Raw genomic sequence first — 19,893 nt, forward strand, 5'->3', positions numbered from 1 at the left:
GGCCTTTAAAATCATAGCCTGAGCCCTGGCTGGTTTGGCTCAGTGGTTATAGCATCGGCCGGAGAAACAAAGGGTCATGGGTTCAATTCCCCGTCAAGGGCAGGTACCTCTGTTGCAGGCTTGATCCCCGGCCCTGGTTGGGGTGCGTGCAGGAGGCAACCAATCTCTTTCACATGGATGTTTCTCTCTTTTTCTCTCCCTCCTCCTCCCTCCCCTCTACTATCTCTAAAAGAATCAATGGAAAAAGTATCCTCGGGCAAGAATAATAAATAAATAAATAAATAAATAAATAACCATAGCCCAAGAGCACATGGTGAAAGGTACTTGACAAGCTAAAGTCAGGAGACTGACTTTCATGGTTGGTGTCTGAAAACCAATCCACTTACATGAAAGTCCAATGCAATCCTTCAGATGTAGACGCTCTGTGAAAAGGTCTATGAAAAGCTCTTTGTAACTGAATGCAATGAGACTAATGCATTCTCCTTCTATCCCTTCCAGGTCCAAAGGCCGTAGAAGTGTATGGCCAAAGGTTTGAAGTAAAGACAGTTTCTGGAAAGTTGCTCTTCTCTGCAGATAACAGTGAAGTGGTAGTCGGAGCTGAGAGATTGCGAGTTTTAGGTAAGGAAACTTTCTCATTGGTCTGACGCTACTGTGTACATTTTGGAAAAAGAGTGAAGAGATGTCTAGAAAACAGGTTGAGGCCAATTACCTAGATTCTCTTAAATCAAGGTGGCCGAATTCCCCACCACAGAACCTAGTTCCTGGTGAAAATATCTCAAGTCATTGGTGGCTGTAGCATTAGTGGCACATCTGCCAACCCTGAGCTTTGGGTGGGATGTGTGCTCACGCCAGGAAGTACAATAGAGCACATCCAGTCCTCACAACGGACAATCTCTAGAAGCAGTCAAGACCTGTATGCGTGGTAGAGCGGTTACCAAACCTGAGTGTAACTTAAGAATCGCCTGTGTCTGTCTGTGTTACTTAACCGGTGACTTCACTGAAAATCTGCACAGTTGCATTTTAGCTCCGGATCACTTCAGTTGGCCTTTGTGAAGGTTTTATCTGTATAGAGTGATTGTTTGACTTGTTTAATCCATTAGAGTTTGGGGTGTGTTGTTGTTTTTCCCACTCTATATTGAAGTAATAAAAGATGTAATAAAAGAAAAGAGGTATGTTAATCCTGAGTGGGCTGGTTTGGGTTTGGCTTCTTTGTAGTCAGGCTTTCTGAACATTGAGATGTTAGGGAATAAATCCCAAACACGGAGCCCTTCAATTCTAAAATCTTTATGAAAGCCTGTTACTTGAACTCAAACCAGAGTACTCTCATTGCCTCTTTTTTAAAAGTTTGGGGAAAATATATGACGAGTTCAGATTTTCGTGATGTGCAAGGATCAGTTGCCTATCTTGTAATAATGTGACTCAGTGCTTATTTTTTAAATTGGATTTTAAAATTGGATCATATAAATAACAATAAGGAATGAGGCACTTTTACTGGGAACCCTGTAGTTGTGTAGTTCTTCATCTAAACTTAAAATTTTATATGTCTTCCTTTTGGAAAAGACTACAAGCCACGATATGCAGGTGGCACGGTGAGTTGGGCGGCTCTCCCACAGCCTTCCAGGTGTGTTGCAAGAGTTCCAGCCATTTCCCATCTTCCTCCTGAATTATATGGAAATAGTTCCTTTTTTGGTACCTTCTGGCTGTAGCATTGGTGGTAGAATATACTATAGTATGGTTCACCTCTGCTTCTGTATTTATTTTTATATCATGAGACTTCAACCAGTCTTCTTTTGCCCCTTTCATCTCTTTGCTGTAGGATGTACCGTATGTCATCATTATATTAGAAACTGACGTATCTGTTTTGTACTTTTTATACTGCTGGGTACTTATCAGAACTTTTACCAGGTTATTGAATGAATTTAGCCTTATTAGAAAAAAATTTTTTAAATCACTCAGGGAATTTCTGAAAAGTTTAGATTCATAGACCCAACCATGACTTACTAAAGTAGAACCTCTGGTGGAAGCACCGAAGAATGTGTTTGTAAAAACCTTTGCAGAAATTTCTGTGGTTCCCATGGTTGGAGGTGTTGAATATGAGAACACTGGAAATTAGTGTTAACATGATCTAGAATGGTGGTGTAAGAACTCTGGTGCTGGGGCTGACCTGGATTATAATCCCTGCTCTGTCACCTGTTAGCTCTGTGAGCTTGGGCAAGTTACAGACAACCTAGCCAGTTTTCCTTTCTGTTCAACTGGAGTAAGAACATCTACCGTCTCAAGTTGCCCTGACGGTTAAGTGGGATCACGTTATATGTACTTATCACAGTGCCTATCATAAAACAGTACTCAGTCAACAGTAGCTGCTGCTACTAATACTCATGCTACTGCTTGTATTAATAATGCTAATACTAGTTTTCCTTCCATTGATCCCTAAGAGTCTCTGAAATGTAGTGGTTAAAAACTCAGAAATTAACCCACTATGATTTTAACCCATCTCTATCCTTCACTTAGCTGTGTGTCTTTAAGCAAGTTACCTAACCTCTCTGTGCCTGTGTCTGTTCATCTATAAAATTGGGGGAGGGTTAATAGAAGTATCTACCTTATAAAATCATTGGAAGGATGGAATGAAATAACCTATGTAAAGTGGGGAGTTGGCTAACAAATAAGTGTTCACTAAGTGCTAGTTGGAAATTTGTTTGTTCTCGGAATCATTAGTTTCACTAAGCATCTCCTTTCTTCTCCATGACTGCTGACCTCCTCCTGGTCATCGCCTCTGCCCTCAGTCAATCAGCTTGACCCGTCTGTGTCTCTCTCTCCCCTCCCTCTTCCTCCCCATCAATTATCCCACCCTCTCACTCTCCCACCTGTATGTGACCCTGAATTCCCTATGACTGTTACTGGCCCTATTATGCTCCCCTGTCGGTCTCAAAGCTTCAGCATCATCCTGACCAACATCAGGCTCAGCAGAATCATAAGGTGGAAGTGTCCACCCTGCCAGGGCTCCATGGAAGTGAGAATTCGGGGTGCAGAGGCAGAGCACGTGGGACGGCTAATCCCTGGTCAGGTGCCCCCTGTGGCATGAACTGGAACAGCACCCTTTGCCCTTTCTTTTTCCTATCTGTGTAACACCAGAGTTGTCTAGAGCAAAAGTTTCCAAAAACAATTTCTTTTAATTCAGCATAATTTATAATTTTAAAAATAAAATTATATGCCAAACCCCCAAAAATGAAATATATAAAAAGCCAGCACTGCCCTGGGTTGTGGGTGGGGCTTTGGAGGGGCAGAGGTTAGAGATTGGAGTCACGGATGTCCAGTTTCATTCTCTCCCTCCTATGCCCCCCTACGTACTACCTCTTAGTGCTTGTTTTTAAAACCTCTTAAGTGGATAGTATTTAAAAAATGAAGTCTGCTGACCACTGGTTGTGATCCGAGTCCCATGCTTTATACAAGCTATTACATGTACACGTCGCCAACACCCTGTGAGGTAGGCACCAGTTTTATCACCCTCATTTTACAGATGACATAACTGAGCCATGCACAGTAAAGGGTGAGACCCAGAATTCCCAGCCAGGTGTTCCGAATGCAGACTGCTTCACTTTAAAGCACTATACTTTGCTGCCTCCTGAAATGTATCCCATTTTCAGATGAGTAAACTAAGGCTTGAAAAAGGGAAGAAACTGGCCCAAGATCAAGTTCAAATCCTTGCCTATGGACTGCAGCCTCAGTGCACTTAACTGAGTGTAATATGGTAGTTCTAAGACCCTTTCCAACTCTCACAGTTAATGTCCTTGCCTATTATTTGTAGAAATGGTACTTTTCATGTTAATTCTAGGTTTGGGGGTTTAATAAAACACACACAAACTCCCGACTGTTCTCTTGTTCAGGCCTACTTTGCTCTCCCAGCTGTAAAGTAATTGCCCAGGGGAAGGAGTGATGGTATCTCAGGCCAAGATCCTTTTGTACAAATGGTGTTTGGCACTTCCCACTAGTTTCTCAGTGCTTCATGAATCAACCCGCTGCTTTAAAATCTGACTCTGCAAAGATACGGGGTAATTGGAGGTGTCCCGACACTTTGGTTGAATCTTAGTGTACGAAACTCTATACTCACTTAAGAACTTTCCTCCACCCACCCCACCTCCATGTAGACTAAGGGCTGCAAGATTATTGTCATTTTTGGTCTCCTCAAGGCAGGTGGATGTTTTCATTGTTGTTGCTTATGCTTGTGATGTGTCTCTTAGAGACGATTTAGGATAAAATCTGTCTCCATCATTAGGAGCATTTGCTTTTTTATGTAAAAACATAGGAAGAAAGCATCATGATGAAGACCAGTGCTGAGAAGATTAGGAAGTGACCGCCCCACAAATCCCACATCAGCCTACTCAGTGAAACGAGCCTAGTGTTTTGCAGCAACGAGCTTCCTGTCAGCTGGGATTCAGCCATATGGTGCGGAATGAGAAACTTAGGCAGTTTCACTTTCAGCTTAATGAGAAGTTTGTCTTTTGGAGTGCTCAGACTGCTCGAGCTCTTGGGAGTTTTGAATCAGGGCACGTGTTTCATGGTGGAGTCTCTCAGACCTGGGTTCGAATCCTTGCTCAGCGATCTGGGATCTGGGTGACCCTACCTATGTCTGTTTTCCTCTCTAAGCTTTAGTTTCCACATGTATAAAAGAGAGGTGAACAAAATAAAGAATGGAAGTAAGGATAAATGAATATAATAAGAAACATGGAAATAAATCAGCTATTTTAGTTGCGTAGGAAGAAGCAGTAGATCCTAAGGAATGACCCTAAGAAGATGATGCCTCTTGGATATAGTAGCTTAACTCTTGGGCTCAGAGTCATTATTTAAATTCTTCTCTGGATAATCATACCCACCTATTCAGTTTTTAGGACAGTAACTACCCTAAGCATGCTCAAAGGACCTTGAATAGTATATTCCTTGAATAGTATGGCTAAAGGATTAGCAATCTCCTAAGAACAGTTCAATTATCTGAAACTTTATCCTGGAAAAGAGATGGGGGGTCACTGTAGGCAGACTGTAGTCACTGATCTCCCATGTATGCACGTCTTCCCTGGAGGAAAGAAAGCAGGGAAGAGCCATATAGTTGAGTGGTTGAGAGCACAGGTTTAATCTTGGTTTCTCTCATTTGTCAGCTGGTGCTCTTGGTTGGGTCACTTTGCCCTTCTAGCATCTTTGAGCTCTGTGCCATAGGGTAATAATGCCTGGCTCTCATAGCAATGGAGACAGCTTGGGGTACAAGGTATGCAGAGTGAATAGCACAGTGTGTGGTACACAGTGAGCACTTAGTACATGCTATTAGTACATGCTGACTATTGTTGTGTTGCTGGTTGTTTCTGTTGGTCCACTTGGGCTTCGTGGGACCCATTGACCCTAAAATTTTATACAGCCCTTGTGTGCTCATGAAAGAAGGTCCTTGTAGAGAAATTGGTTTAGGGCCTGTGGGAGCATTCATATATCAGGTAAGTTTGGGCAAGTGGATTTTCTGGACACAGCTAGTGCCAGAATAGAGTACACCTGTACAGCTGTGTTCTCAAGTCAGACTCAGGTAATAGAAGGATTGAAGGACTAGGTTGAATTTTTAAAATTGTAGAGTGTCTCCCTGCACTCTCACTAAGACAGTGGTTCTGAAAGTGTGGATAGAAAGTCAGCTATGGTTTTCTCGTTAGTCACGCAGACTCAGGGCCCACCCCAGACTGCTGAAGAGTTGTGGCCCACCACGCTGTGTTTGGACAAGCCCTCCCGGTGATTGTGATGTGTATGTTCAAGTTTGTGAACTACTGAACTGTCACAACGTTGTCACCACTTTCTGGTGGCTTTCAGTTGAGTTCAGGTTCAGGTTTTACAACTTTGTCAAGAAAAGTTACAATGATATATATAGCTAACTTTTGTTGAGGACTTGCTCTGTGCAAGATGCCAAACTAACCTTACAAAGAGGGCCCCAGCTTGTCACCTTGATCGATAGAGGAGCAAACGGGGGCACAGAGTGATATGCAGCTTGCCCCAAGTTCCACGTGGTGGAGTCAGGATCTGAATCCAGGCAGTCTCACCCACTACACTCAGCGCCTCTCTCACAGAAACCCTCAGCTTCTCCAAATCCCACAGCACGTTGGCCTCACAGTGAGTGGGGAAGAACCAGGCCACAGTTGCTCAGCGACTCCTCTCTTTTTTGCCTTCTGCTGTTCCCCCCTCCTCCCACATGTGACTGGTTCTCTGCCTCCCTCACTGACCCTTCTTTCATTGGGTAAATGGCATGGACCCACACTTGGCATCACAGGTGGACCCCCTCAGGGTGCAGTCCTCATTTTTCCCCTTTCACGTTTCTATGGGAAATCCCTCAGTGACATTCAGTTCCAACATTTGCTCTTTTCAGGTGATCCCAAATCTGTATTTGCCTTGAATTGTCTTCTCAATTCTCATCCCAAATTCCCAAACAGCCTGGACTCTCCTGCGTGGCTGTCTTTCCATCACTTCAACTCCATCACCTACAGCTGAACTTAGGTCTCCCCACCCAGCTCCCCGCCTCTCCAGAATCCACATCCCTCTCTCTGTATGGGGTCACCATTCCCCCTTGTCTTCAAGGCCTTGCGCTTATTCAGGTACCAGATGCTGTCTTCTTTCATATGGGCATGCATGTCTGTACCAATTTTGGGTTTTCCATATTACAGAGATATCTAATTATTTCTTCACAAGAAAATTTAGGTTTGTAGTCAGGCCCATCCATTTAATTACCAAAACAGGTGTAAGATTAGTGTGCAAGATGAGGCACAGTATAGTTTAGCTCTAATTACAGAACAAAATTATTAAATATTGTACAGGAATCATCTTTAAAAATCAGCAAGCAAATAGGCAACATAAATGTCAGTGCATCTAAGAGGAATCTTGGTGGAGACAGCAGGGAGAACATAATTTTGATTTTCATTAATGGCCAATTTCATTGAACAATGAATGGAACATTACAGCATTTATAAACAAAGCATAATTATAAGGTGTTATTCTAATTATTAATTAGGTCTATTTATACTCTAGATTCATTTTTAAATATGTCCTCTAGATGCCACTTGATGCTAATTATCCAAGTTATGTTATCATCAACTGAAAAACATTTTTAATTAAGTCTAAAGCCATTTAAATTAGCATAAGATTTATAGAAATTTAAATGTGGTCTGATGGCTTTTTTTTTTTTTTTTTTTTAGGAAGACATCAGATGATACATTTAGCCTTTTGAATTAGTTTTTGATGAAACACTTTTACTGCAACCTGGCATTGATAATTATGATGAAAGGAGTGAGGTGTTCTTAGTAGTGTTCATTCATTAAATGTGTGTATCACATATATAAATATATATGATACCACCACTACTGCTGGCATCAGAGACATAGAGATGAAAGTCGCTGTTCATTCATTAAATGTGTGTATCACATATATATATATATATATATATATATATATATATATATATATATGATACCACCACTACTGCTGGCATCAGAGACATAGAGATGAAAGTCACTGCTCTATTAGGGAGCTGTCTGTCTAATTGGGAAGGTGACACACACATACAGATATCTGAGAGACCAAGCAGAAAACAAGCTGTTTGGTTGGATAGAACAAAGAGACTATAGAATTATAGAATCCAGCTGTGGCAAGGTGGTATCCAAGAGAGAGTTTAGAAAACTTCTTAAATAAAAGGAGCATTTGAACTAGGTTTGAGTATGGATTAGGGGGAAAACAGAGAGAGCTCTTGCTCGGTGGATGAAATCGCACATATTTACTGGTCAGGACTCAGTTGGTTTAAATGACATAAGTCCAACTAAAGCCACAGGAGGGGAGATTTATTGCCTCGTGTGATAGAAAAAGTCAGCAGTAGATGGCTTCAAGGTAGATTCAGTGGCTCAAATAATGTGACCCAAATTTAGTCTCTCTCTTTCTCCTACCATCTCTCATTTTTATTTTCCATTTTTGCATTTTGTCTTCAACTCTGCTGGTGAGCAGAGAGAATGCTTTTCTTCCTAATGTAAATCCAGTGAAGTCCTGGATTTTCCTCTGACTGGACTGACTAGGGCCATGTGCCCATCCTTGAATGAGTGGTGACCAGGATGATGGAATATTCTCATTAACAAGGTGACCTGGGTCATATCCCTTCTGCTAGAGCCTGAAGCATTGCTGGAGATGAAAATGGCAAAACTGAAGCTGTCCTACATCAGGCACATGGTGAGAAGGCAGGGTGCTTTGGAAAAGACAGTGATGCTGGAGGAAAAAGAAGGCAGCAGGAAAAGACGAAGACCAAACATGAGATAAATTGACTCCATAAAACAAGCCCTAGGCCTGAGTCTACAGGAGCTGAGTAGGGCTGTTGAGGACAGGACCTGGTGGGCATCACTCATTCAATGGGTTGCCAGGACACAGAGCTGACTCAATGGCATGTAACATACACAGAGAGCTAAGATTGGAAATGACTGAAAGTGAGATAGAAGGGGAGTTGTCCAAAGGAAAATTGGGGTGTTGTTACCAGGAGAGGGAATGGATGCTGGGAAGAGATAAATAGAAAATATTCACTGTGCTAATCAAAAGTGTGATCATGGAAACTCATGACCACGGACATGAGACAGTGGAACCCAGATTGTGAAGCCTGTTGGTGGAAGATACTTTATAACTTGTCTCCCCCATGCTTGTTCATCTCCAGATAAACTGGCCCCCTCCCTTCATCACCAAGGGTGTTTTCACCTCCCAGCATTTCCACTTACCCTCCCTCTTCATAGAATCCTCCTGTGTAGTCAAAGTATAAAAGATTTCTTTCTTTATGGCTCAGGCATCACTTCATCAAAGAGGCCGTTCTTGACCACCTTATAAAAATACCATGTGCCCTCTATCAGTGTCTGTACCAGGAATTGGCCAGGTACGGCCTGTGGGCCAGATCAAGCCCAGACCACAGCCTGGTTTTGTGGATCACAGCGGTGCTCATTTGCATTGCCTGTGGTTGCTTTCACACGACCACAGCAGAGGGGAGCAGTTGAAACCAATCACAAAGCCTAACATATTCAGTATTTGGCACTTTACAGAGAAGGTTTGTTGATGCGTTGTCTGCACCTTTATTCTCCTTCATGCCTCTTCCGTTATCACAACATGACATAGTACGTGGACATGTATATTTGTTTCCACCCTCGCCTTATCAGAATGGAAGCTTCATGACAACAGGAACTTACACTCTTCAGAGTCTAGAACAGTGCCTGGTGCATAGTAAGTGCTCAGTAATAGTTGTCGCATGAGAGGACTGAAAGATTTCCAACACTGGAATGTTTCATAACCAATCTGATGGTATAGAGACAGGAGGGAGGGGGAAGGTGCACCTCACCTGAGAGAGCGTGATGGTACCTTGTTGAGGAGTCGGGGGACCTACACTAGGGTAGAAAGAGAAGAGAGTACGAATGGGAAAGATCACCTTGAAGTAGAACCAGTGGAACCTGGTGACCAACTAGATGTGGCGGGTCAAGAGAGGGAGATTGGGATGTTGTTGTGTGACTTGTCAGTCAGACAGTTATGATGCCATGAACAGAAATTTCTGGGAGCAACTGTTGGTTTGGGATCGGAGGTAAATAGTTCAGCTTAGATACCCTGGACTCTTATTGACCAAGGACCTCTCTAAGGGAGAAGCCAAGTGTCCAGTGGCAATGCCAGGGGGAAAGCCCGTGAGATGCCCGGTTGAGCAGAGGGATAAGTGAGTCAACACACAGGTGAGTAGATGGACCCCAGAGAGGAGATGGCCTAGAAGGGCGTCCTGGAGCAAGAACTTAGAGGAGCTCAGCCAGCAGAGTGTCACCAAGCAGCCTCCAGCCCCCAGCCCACTTCTTTCTCAAAAGGACTCTATGGGGCAGTCTTACCGAGGCCACCGCTGCCCTCCCAGGGGTGTCTTCAGAAGTGAGAGGTCCCATCTCATGTTCTTTGCTTTTCCTAATCCACTCTGCCTTTCACCAGGAGAAGGGAGTCAGGGCATTTAGAGTGAGACGAAACTGGGTTCTGCCGTCCTACCAGCCACGGGATGTTGGCTGCGCTCCTCACATCATCTAGGTAGCATGTATAGGTGCCAAATAAACATCCCCTCCCCTTCCCATTCGCTCTGCCTGCATCTTACTCTCCTTTCCCTTCCAGTGAGTGGAGGGAAGCCCAAGAGGCTGAAGGATGATAGTAAAATTGGAGCACAGTTCCTCTTACATGGTGGCGAAAACCAAATAATTCAGACATTGATCCTTGGGAGCGGAGAGCCTACAACCTAATAGGAACATTTGGGTGACAAATCAGAGCCTGACCCAGGCCAGGGACGTCCTCCTGCTCTCCATGATCTCAGCAGAGGAAATCTGCTGGGGATTCGACTATTTAGAAACAACTGCTGGTCAAAGAGGCCTTCTCTGGCACCTCAGTCCAAAGCCGGTTTATTATTTACAGGAATAATGCATTAGACCATAAAGATACATTTCCCATAAATAGAGTAGTGAGAAAGCCAAATATAAAAGAGTTTCAGATTAACAACCCCGACCTTAATAAACCAGAGATGCGTCGCGAGTAGGAGAAGCACAGCTCTCCAACAGAGAAAATAAAGGAGTTTTATTGGAAATGATACGGGGAGTACAATTCCCCCCAAAAGAAAAGAGATCGCGCGCCCAGAGCCTGGGTGGTTCCACCTCCGGTCTCATGCCCCCCACACAGGTGCAGGGCCGCCCTGGCTCGGCTCTCTCCCTCAGGCCACGGGCTAATTCCTGCGGGAGGGAAAGCATCTGCTGGGCCCCACGCCCTCTTCCCTCTGGCAGGAGGCAGATGTGATTTAAGATCAGTGTGATGGATTCATCATCCTGTGTAAACGTCCCCAGCTGTCCCGGCAGCCTTCCTTACCTTAGCAGACCTCTTGGCTGCCCGGCCGTTGTCTCCCTCCTCACAGCCGGGGACATTGGTTGTCAGCTTTCTGGACCGATTAAGGAGTTGATGAGGTTCACGATTTGGCTGCTTTGAAGAAAACGAATTCCAGCCCTTATGGAGGAAGGGCTATGTTTCTGGGGGTTTTGTTTGTTTGTGGAACCGACAGGACTTTATTTTCTCTATCAAGCTACAGCTCATGTGCTTTCAGGCATCTGATGGTTTGTTGTTATCATCAAAGTTTCCTTCTGCCCGTTAGTACCAAGAACAGAGTATTTTCAAACATGGACACAGGCTCCTGCCAGGCCATCTTCTATGTCAAGAGGCTTTCCGTGCAGCCTAGCTGCATTGTTTCCTCTCTCATTAATTACATTCACCGCTGCAGAATATTTGTAGGCAACCAGAAAGCCACCTGAGTCAAATTTTTTGTCTTGCTTCTCGGCAGAAGCCAAGGGGAATGCTGGTGTCCCACAGGGACACCAGGAATTTAATGAGATGACACCATGAATAAGAAAGTCAGTGTGCAGACTCGGGAAGGAAATTAACTTTATTTTCTTTTATAGGGGGAAGTAGGGTTTAACTCTCCTTACTTGAGTGGGAGAAAAGGGCTCTGAAAGTACTTTCTTTACCTCCGCATGCTTTCCCTCCCACCTTGCTCTATGGTTTGCCATGTACTGCCTTTCTAATCCTAACTCCTTTTGCACCCTGGCTTCCCGGCAAATAGTGGATAAGGTGCTGAGGGTGCATCCAAACAAAAGAAATAGGGAGAGAGAGAGGAGAAAATATCCAGGACCCCTGAGGCACAGGATAGAAGCAAAGGCCCACGTTCCTGTCCCTGGGAAAGTCATGCAGGACAGCAGATGGTTAAACGGAGCTTGGAGACAGACTACCTGGATTCCACTCCCGGCTCAGGTGGCGCAACCTTCTAAACCACTGTTTCTAAATCGCTGCATATCTGTGAGGGTGATGGGAGTGCCTACGTAACACACTGTTTGCGGGGAGTTTTTATCACGAGCTCTACTACCAGTCAACGTAAAACGTATAAATACGTTTCCCGCATACAGTGTGGTAATACAGGTCAAGTCCTTGGCACAGCGCTGCGCACATGCTAAGGGCCCAATGCATGGGCGCCCGTTACTGTTGTCCTTTCCACAGATTCCTGTTGAGCACCCCCTGTGCGGCTATCACCAGTCGAAGTTCAGTGCCCAGCTGTAAGGACACAGCACAAAAGCTCTTTGGTCTCAAGTAGGTAAAAGGGTGTCATGTATGTTAAAGGGTGTCAGAGCACATGCCCAGTGAATATTAAATAGCAGTGAAAACATTTCTTATGCAGATAAACAAAAAAACATAAGAGTATTTGACTATCTTCTATTTTGTGCCGAGAGGACTTGATGGTAGGTGCTGGAGACCAGCCTGCAGAGGTGGCCCCGAGAAACTTCCTGGGAGCAGAGGTTGAGCAACAGCCTCCCGGACAGCAGAACCAGGAGCAGGGTCCAGTGTGACAGAGGGAGTGGGATGAGCAGGCCTTGTTTTTCCAATGAATAAGCTTATTTAGATTTGTCTTTGGGGCAGGGATTGTCATTATCAGCATAGAGTAAATAGGAATTGCTTACTTGCCCAAGAGCCTGAGTTAAGGAGACCCCTCAGGGCTCTGCTAGGGCCTCCCAGGGACTTCTCCCTGTCCGAAGTGTACTGTGCAGGGTGTGGCTGAAACGTTAATCGGAATAGTTGATATATTTTGATGCGTAAGCCAGAGAAATCAAGTAAAGTTAGGCACTTAGAAGTTATTGATGATGCAAGAACTTCCACAGGTCAGAAAAGAAAGGAAGTGAGTGACAGCAACAGGAAAGCTCTCTGGCATTATTTTAGCCATGATGTAAGCAGTTCTCACTTAAAGAATGAATTCAGTACATTCAAAAAATAGTAACTGAGCGCTTTCTCCGGCCAACTGCTGTGCTGACCAAAGGGACCTTTCCGGAATCCACAGCCAAGCAAGAAAGACAGATGTTTTAAACATTTCCATAAGAAAAATGTGTCTTATCAAGAGGAAGTACAAAACCTCATGGAAACATAAAATTAGGAGATTTTAACCTAATTTTGCACAGAAGGGAAGTCTTCCCCAAGGAAATGATGATTAAGTTGAGACTGGGAGGGTAAATAGGAGTCAGTCAAGGAGAAGGGCTGAGTGCTGGAGGGGCTGAGCGTGGAGCGCGTGTGCGAGGTCCGGGGGAGCGGGATCTTCCGGGCAAAGGTTTCGCGTCCAACACAGCCGGCGGGGGAGGAGGCCAAGGAGCCCAGTGCCCGGACGTGAAAAGAGACAGGCCATGATTGTAATGTTCATATTTATTCAGTACTTGGTCTATACTGGGTACTGTTCACATCTCTTTCCGTGTGTTAATTCGATTCTCACAACAGCCCTCTGAGATAAGTTTTATTATTATGTTCCTATTACATATGAGCAAACTGTCAAGTAGAGAGCTAACGTCCCCAAGGTTATGTAGCAAGTTAAATGGCAGAAGTGAGATACCCAGATAATCAGACTCTAGAGCCTGTATTTTATTTGTTTTTTATAACACCTTTGTTGAGATGTAATTCACATATCAAACTATTTACCCATTTAAAGTTTTGAAATTCAGTATTTTAGTATAAAGAGCCTGTGCTTTTATCACATACACAGAGCTACAAATATGCATATACACTTAGCTACAAATGTACGTATACATTTCTATATTGTATGTTTCAGATGTATGTATGATAGATGTATTTGTTCTCTATGTCATATATATGTATATATATTATACTATACACATATGTAATATAAATATATAGATTATATATATACATATACATGGATCATTATGGAGAGTTGTATATATGAATCTATTATAAAATCATATAGTATTGGGCACCGTGTACCATATTAAGGTGTTTAGACCTAAGGGTAATGGGGAGACATTGAAGGGCTTTACACTAGGGCGTGACAAGATCTGACTTGTGAGGAGACCAGCCAGGGAGTGGGCTGGACAAATCCAGTAATCACGGAACTTAATGCGTCCTTGACGTCTATGCTTGGTGGTTTACTTTTAAAAGACATTTCAAAGAGAAAGTTAGGCAGCCTGGCACAAGACTTGCAGGCTCACAGACGACTCACGTTGGTCTTTGTTAGTCTCAGCCCAGAGGAAACAGGCTGAGCCTATGAGGAAGGACAGTGTCTGGGTTGGCCAATGAGTTCTGAGTGCAGGACACTGTCCCCACTCTAGGGAATTGGTCAGAGGTCAAGTACTTGTTTCATAGGCTCGGAAAAGAGACTGCACTTAAACAGGGGTGAGCTGATATGGAATCAATATGCAGTGCCGACGAGCTGCAGGGGAAGGCAATGTGCTTTTCTTCCCTGGCTGTTAGATGCATCTCAGCTGCCAAGGAAAATGACTTTCCCTCTCGACTTCCTGTCTGTCCAGCTGATGGGTTATTGGGAAGTGCTCGAGCTCTGGTGCTCAGCTGCATGTTTAATGAGGGTAGCCTCCACGAGAGCCTCAGCCAGTTTCTCTGGCCTAATTCTCCCTCCCACCCAGGTCTCTGAAACTATATCTCTCCTCAGCAAATTCTAGTCAAAGATTTTTGGTGGAGCAAGGAGAAGCAACAGGGCCTTGGATTTATGAGGTGTGGTCTCTACCGGCCTTTGGGGATTTAAGCTGGAGTATGAGATGTGAGAAATGTACCAGAGAAGCTCATGTGCGAGACTGTGCCCCCTAAAAGAGGCCCAGAGCTCTGGGGCCACAGGATTTCCTAGGAGAGGCCTCCACTGAGACGTGAAGGTTTGAGTTGGCCCTTGAGGATTGCACCAGGCAAGGAGACCAGGGGCTGTTCCCTTTGGAGGGAGGTAACATCAAAACCCACTCTTATGCTTGTGCTATTGTCTGGTGACTAAGCTGTTTAAAACCTTTGTCCTGTCACCTGAACAACTGAGGGGTAAAAAAATGAACCCTGCAATAGGAGTTGCACGGGCTGGGTTTTAAAACTTTCCTTCTTTTCCTCTCGGTTCTAACCCTGACAGTTGTGAAGTGTGAGAAGCCAGTTTGGGGGAATGTCTGTGCCAACACCAATCACAGGCGGGCTAACAGACAGGAGCTAACGACATCCTAGAAAACCGAATGTACGATCACCCTCTGAGCAGGAGCATTTAGTTAGATTGGAATACTTGCGCATTTTTTGCTTGCCTGATGTTTATGTCTGGTGCTTATTCTAAAGCAGGGCTTCTGTTTTCTGTCCTGGACCGCTTTGTTACACTGATGAAGACCGTAGACCCCTTCTCAGAATTAAATTTTAACCTTGTTATACAAAATGCCCAAGATTACCAGAGAAAACCAATGACGTACAATTATCAACATATAAAAAAAAAAAGTGTGATATAATATGTCTTTGTTATAAACATCTAAAAATACGTAGTTGTAGTTGAGTGTGAATGATAGTTTGAGATACACACAATAACTCCACTCTGATATGAGATAACCTATGATTTCCATTGGTGACCAAGTCCCAGAGTGATAATTGCTACAGATCATGTTCTATGTTCTAAGCAAAGGACGTGCTAGATTTCAGTTGAAGATGAGTGAAAATAATGATGTAAATTCTGCCCCTTTGAAGTTCACAGACCCACTGAATTCTACCCATGAATCCTTGACGTCTGTTGTCCCCAGGTGAGGTCCCCTGTCCTAATATAAGTGCTTAGCGAGCACTTATGTGCAATCTTTACAATAACCTGAAGATTTAGGTAGAATATAACAAGAATAGAAAACAATTCCAAACCCTGAAGTATGTCCATATCATTTCATGTTTAATATCATTGGCCAGATGAAAGGGCCTCTTGTTTTATGTGGAGCTCTATTATCAAAATCTGAGGATGGGGTTAGTCTGGAGCTGGTAGGGGAAGATATTACAACACAGTAGGACCAGACAATGGTTCTCAACTGGGGCAGTTTTGCCCCCCAGGGCAATGTCTAGGGATATCTTTACTTGTCTCAACCTGGGGGGGGTGGGGGGGGTTGCTACTGGCATCTAATGGGTAGAAGGCTTTTTTTTTTCAAGGTACTTTATTGTTAAAATGGGTCCCAACTGAGCTTCTGGCCTATTGTGCCAACGTTCAAGCTACAAATGCTTGCTGGGCAGCTGAGGAGCACTCTTAGTAGCATGTTTGAAAATGGAACTAATATTCAAATAGTTTCCCTAGGAACACAGATAAGTGTGACCGTATCACCTAGGCATCCCATGTTGTTCCATCTGTGCCAGCCCTACTTACAAAGACATTTCCAAACTAGCAATAATTAAGTTAAATGGTCCCCCCAAATCCCTTAAGTCAAGCTTCATGCTCATAACAGCTGCTCAACATCCTACAATGCACAAGGCAGCCCCCACAACAAGCAACATTTGGCCCCTAATGTTACTAATACCGAGTTTGAGAAGCCCTGGACAGAGGGATGGTGTATAGAGGGCTGAGTGAAATCCCACTGAAAATAAACTCACGTGTGTGTCTCTGGTTCTGTGCCCTCCATCTGCTGGGAAGGTTCTGTGTCCTTTCTGATTTCTTGAGGTTGAAGATTACATTCTTACCCCTCCATGGTGCCTGATGTCAGGCCATAAACACAACAGGTGCATAATTAATTGTAGCCCCTGGTAAGGGGTGACCCTGCTGTTTCTCTAGCTTGGGGCTTGGCCCCAAAGTAGTGGCAGAAGCAAGGGACTCAAGATAGGAGTTCTGCAGGAGGCGACTAATTGGAATGAGGCAAACAGAAGCGACACAGGTAGAGGTTTGAATCCCTGTATCCCATTCAGAGCAATTTGATGGCCTTCTTTCGTCTGTCATGTAAAGAATGTAGCATCCTGGGCAAGACATTCCTAATGGGAAGTTCCCTTTCTTGATGCAGCAAAGCTCATGCCTGTCATATAGGATGGATGCCCATTCCCTTATTTATTTAATCCTGTGTTGAAATAGATCGTAAAAGGCATTTATGACATTACTGACATTTGTTAAACACCTAATATGTCTTTAGCATGGCTTTGTACCCTTCACATTTATTTCATCATTTGTTTTTGACATTTTTCCCCACACCGTCTTCCACTGGGAACCTACAGTGTTTCCTCAGTTACCAAAACCTATTTTCTTATTGGGACAAAGGATGGGCTGCACCTGCCATCCAGGGATTACAAATAGCAAGTGCTAAGGTGTGTGTTAGGTGTTGGAAGCACCTCCTGCAGACTGCTACAGTAGCACAAGAGTGATCTCATAGTTGGATCTGGTTCTTTAACATTCTGAGTTGTGCCAAAAGCAGTGGCATTTCCTTTACCTGATTTGACCCAATCCCGAAATTATTCCTTAAGTTTGATCAATTGCCTTGTGAGAGCATGGTTTCTATGAGGACCTCCCTGGGTCTCTGAAAGTCCTTCCCTCTAATGGATTAGGGGGGATGTCAGCTTCATCAATTTTGTGAGCCTTCTCCTTGAGCTGTTTCTATTTGTCATGAAAATCTGGAAGGGATTTTTGCATTGCCTGAGTAAAAAGACTCAGAAAAAATGAAACTGGGTTTATTGATTTGTTAGTGTCCAGTGTCCCTAAAATTGGACCTTGGAGAGTGGGACTTTTTGGGTGCTATGAAGACATATTTAGAGATAGTTTAGCTGACCTAGAGAGAGGTCTTGCCTTTAATCTTAAATTAATCATATTTGATTTACTAATTTGTCTCTAAGGGGACCAGCTTATACAAGGCGCAGTTTTTAAAACTTAAAAGGGGGTCTTCATTCTATCCAGAGGGATTTCTTGAGTAGCACCATTTGTCACTAGCATTTGTATTGCTCTGTGCAGGTTAAAAAGCTCATTCCCCTCTAAGTTGGTTTTCACGACAAACCCTAGCCATATATTGGCCAGTGGGTTGTGCCCTTTTTATAGACATAGAAACTAAGGCCAGAAAAGCTAAAAGGCTTAGAATCACACAGTACATTTGGCGGGAAATCTAAGATGAAAGCCCCAATGTTTGAACATATTCACAATATTAACATGTTCTACAACATATAATAAAAAAAATAAACAGTAAGTTAAAAGACCTAGGTTCTAGTGTGCACACTACTATAAATTACAGCTGTGTCACTGCTTGGTAAATTATAGAACCACAATTTACAATAGGCATTCCATCCCTTGCACAGATATAAGTGACAGAAGTCCAAAGTGGTTTGTTCAGTCATCAAAATGCAAGCTATGGAAATACTTTGGAAGTTTAAGATGTAAAGGTTGTCTCTCGGGGATGTTTTTAGCCAACTTCAGTAACCCATTGGTAGCTCCTCCCTTAGAGGGTATATTTCTTAATGTGCAGGGGTTCCAGTATTCATCTTCCATTACTGATTAGAACTTGGACTGGGGTTCATTTTAAAAATAAGCTAGGAGAGAAATCACTGGGATCAGGTATCCTTGAGAGCTTGAAGCTCTTGCCTTTTCCTGTTGCCGCTCTAATCATCAAGCCACGGAAGGGAGGTAACGGGTATTCAAAAGTGGGTTTATTCCATGAGGAAGCTGCATTCAGGCACCACGTTGACTCGATGGGGAGGCAAAGGGGAAGATCGTTGTCCTTGTGAATGAACCACAGGCTAGGCTTTAGGAGGAGTCACCGTCTCAACCTCAGTCAGAATTCAGTATCAGGTTTTGGGGTCCCCATTTACTTGAGATGGGGTCATAAGCAAGTCAGCAACCTCGCCGAGGCCTTTGTGCACCATGAGGGGTGACGGGTGTTAGTACTGCTCTTCTAGACAGCCGCTGTGGGAATTAAGTAGGACAGCCCATGGACAGCTTACCGCAGTTCCTGAAATATGCTAAATTCTCAAGAAATTAACTATTATAACTTTAAAAATCAAGAGTCTCTCTCAGAACCTCAGGTTTCTCATCTGCAAACAGAGTTAAGAATAGTGTATAATTTGTATTTCGTTACAATGACTGGGTAACGTAATACAGGAAAGTGTCTGGATTAAGGTTAGAGTTGATCATCTGTTCTTGTTAGAATCTTGAATGTTTCCTATAAGCCAACAGTTAAAGGAATTTTTATTTAAAATAGTCCTGCAAAGTAATATTTAAAACAGAAAAATACTAACTGTCCATACAAACAAACCATCAACTTTCATCTCTTAAATTCTCTGGGATGATAAATTAGAAGGGCCACAGGACTGCAAAGCTGTGATAACCCTGGCCAAGGCTCTTTTTTTGATAAAGGGCCATATAGTTAAGTGTTTTAGGTTTATGGACCACAGGATCTCTGCCACAGCTGTCAACTCTGCCACTGTAGTGGGAAAGCAACCACAGGCAATATGTAATCAAATTGTATGGCTGTGTTCTAATAAAACTTTATTTACAAAAACAGGTGGTGGGACAGATTTGGCACATGGGTTTTGGTTTGCCAATCCCTGGTCTGGGCTATGGTTCTGTTACTTTTTCACCATTCAGTCTGTGAAATCTGATACCAAATACAAATTCCAAAGACTGAATGCCTTTTCCTAGACTCTGATGAGTGTGAAAGCACGGGCTTGTTCAGCATTGAATTTTCAGCATCTTTTGTAGTGCCCAACAAATAGTAAGTGATGGATGGGTCGGAAATACATGGGCCAATGGATGGACCAATATGTGGATGGACAGAAAGATTGACAACGGATTATGTCTGTTTCTAGACAAAACTGTCTTCATCATAGTTAGGGTACATCATTTATACTCTAACAAAAGAGTACATCATTTATTGCGCTCTTACCGTGTCCTGGATACTGTTCTGAGTGCTTTACCTGTGTTCTCTCATTGAAGTTTTACAACAGCTTCTGAGGCAGAAACTATCATAGCCCATCAGGAATAGTACTGGGGCCTAGTCCTGGACTTATGAGATGCTCAACCTTAAATGAGTCACTTATGCTCATCTCCCCTGCACCCTTCATATAGGTGTTTATGAG

General features: G+C 43.5%; 1 protein-coding gene across 2 annotated transcripts in view; it reads left to right on the top strand.

Annotated features, from left to right (window-relative positions):
- SGCD (sarcoglycan delta) overlaps nucleotides 1–19,893 on the top strand; it is a 466,324-nt gene that overhangs the window by 354,993 nt on the left and 91,438 nt on the right. For both annotated transcript variants that reach the window (XM_016213628.2, XM_087816943.1), the window contains exon 5: nucleotides 499–618. In XM_016213628.2, the coding sequence (XP_016069114.1) occupies nucleotides 499–618 (120 nt within the window). The remainder of the gene's footprint in view (nucleotides 1–498; nucleotides 619–19,893) is intronic.

The sequence above is a fragment of the Miniopterus natalensis genome, chromosome 4 (assembly GCF_054644295.1).
Source record: "Miniopterus natalensis isolate mMinNat1 chromosome 4, mMinNat1.hap1, whole genome shotgun sequence".
In the NCBI taxonomy this organism is placed as follows: Eukaryota; Metazoa; Chordata; class Mammalia; order Chiroptera; family Miniopteridae; genus Miniopterus; species Miniopterus natalensis.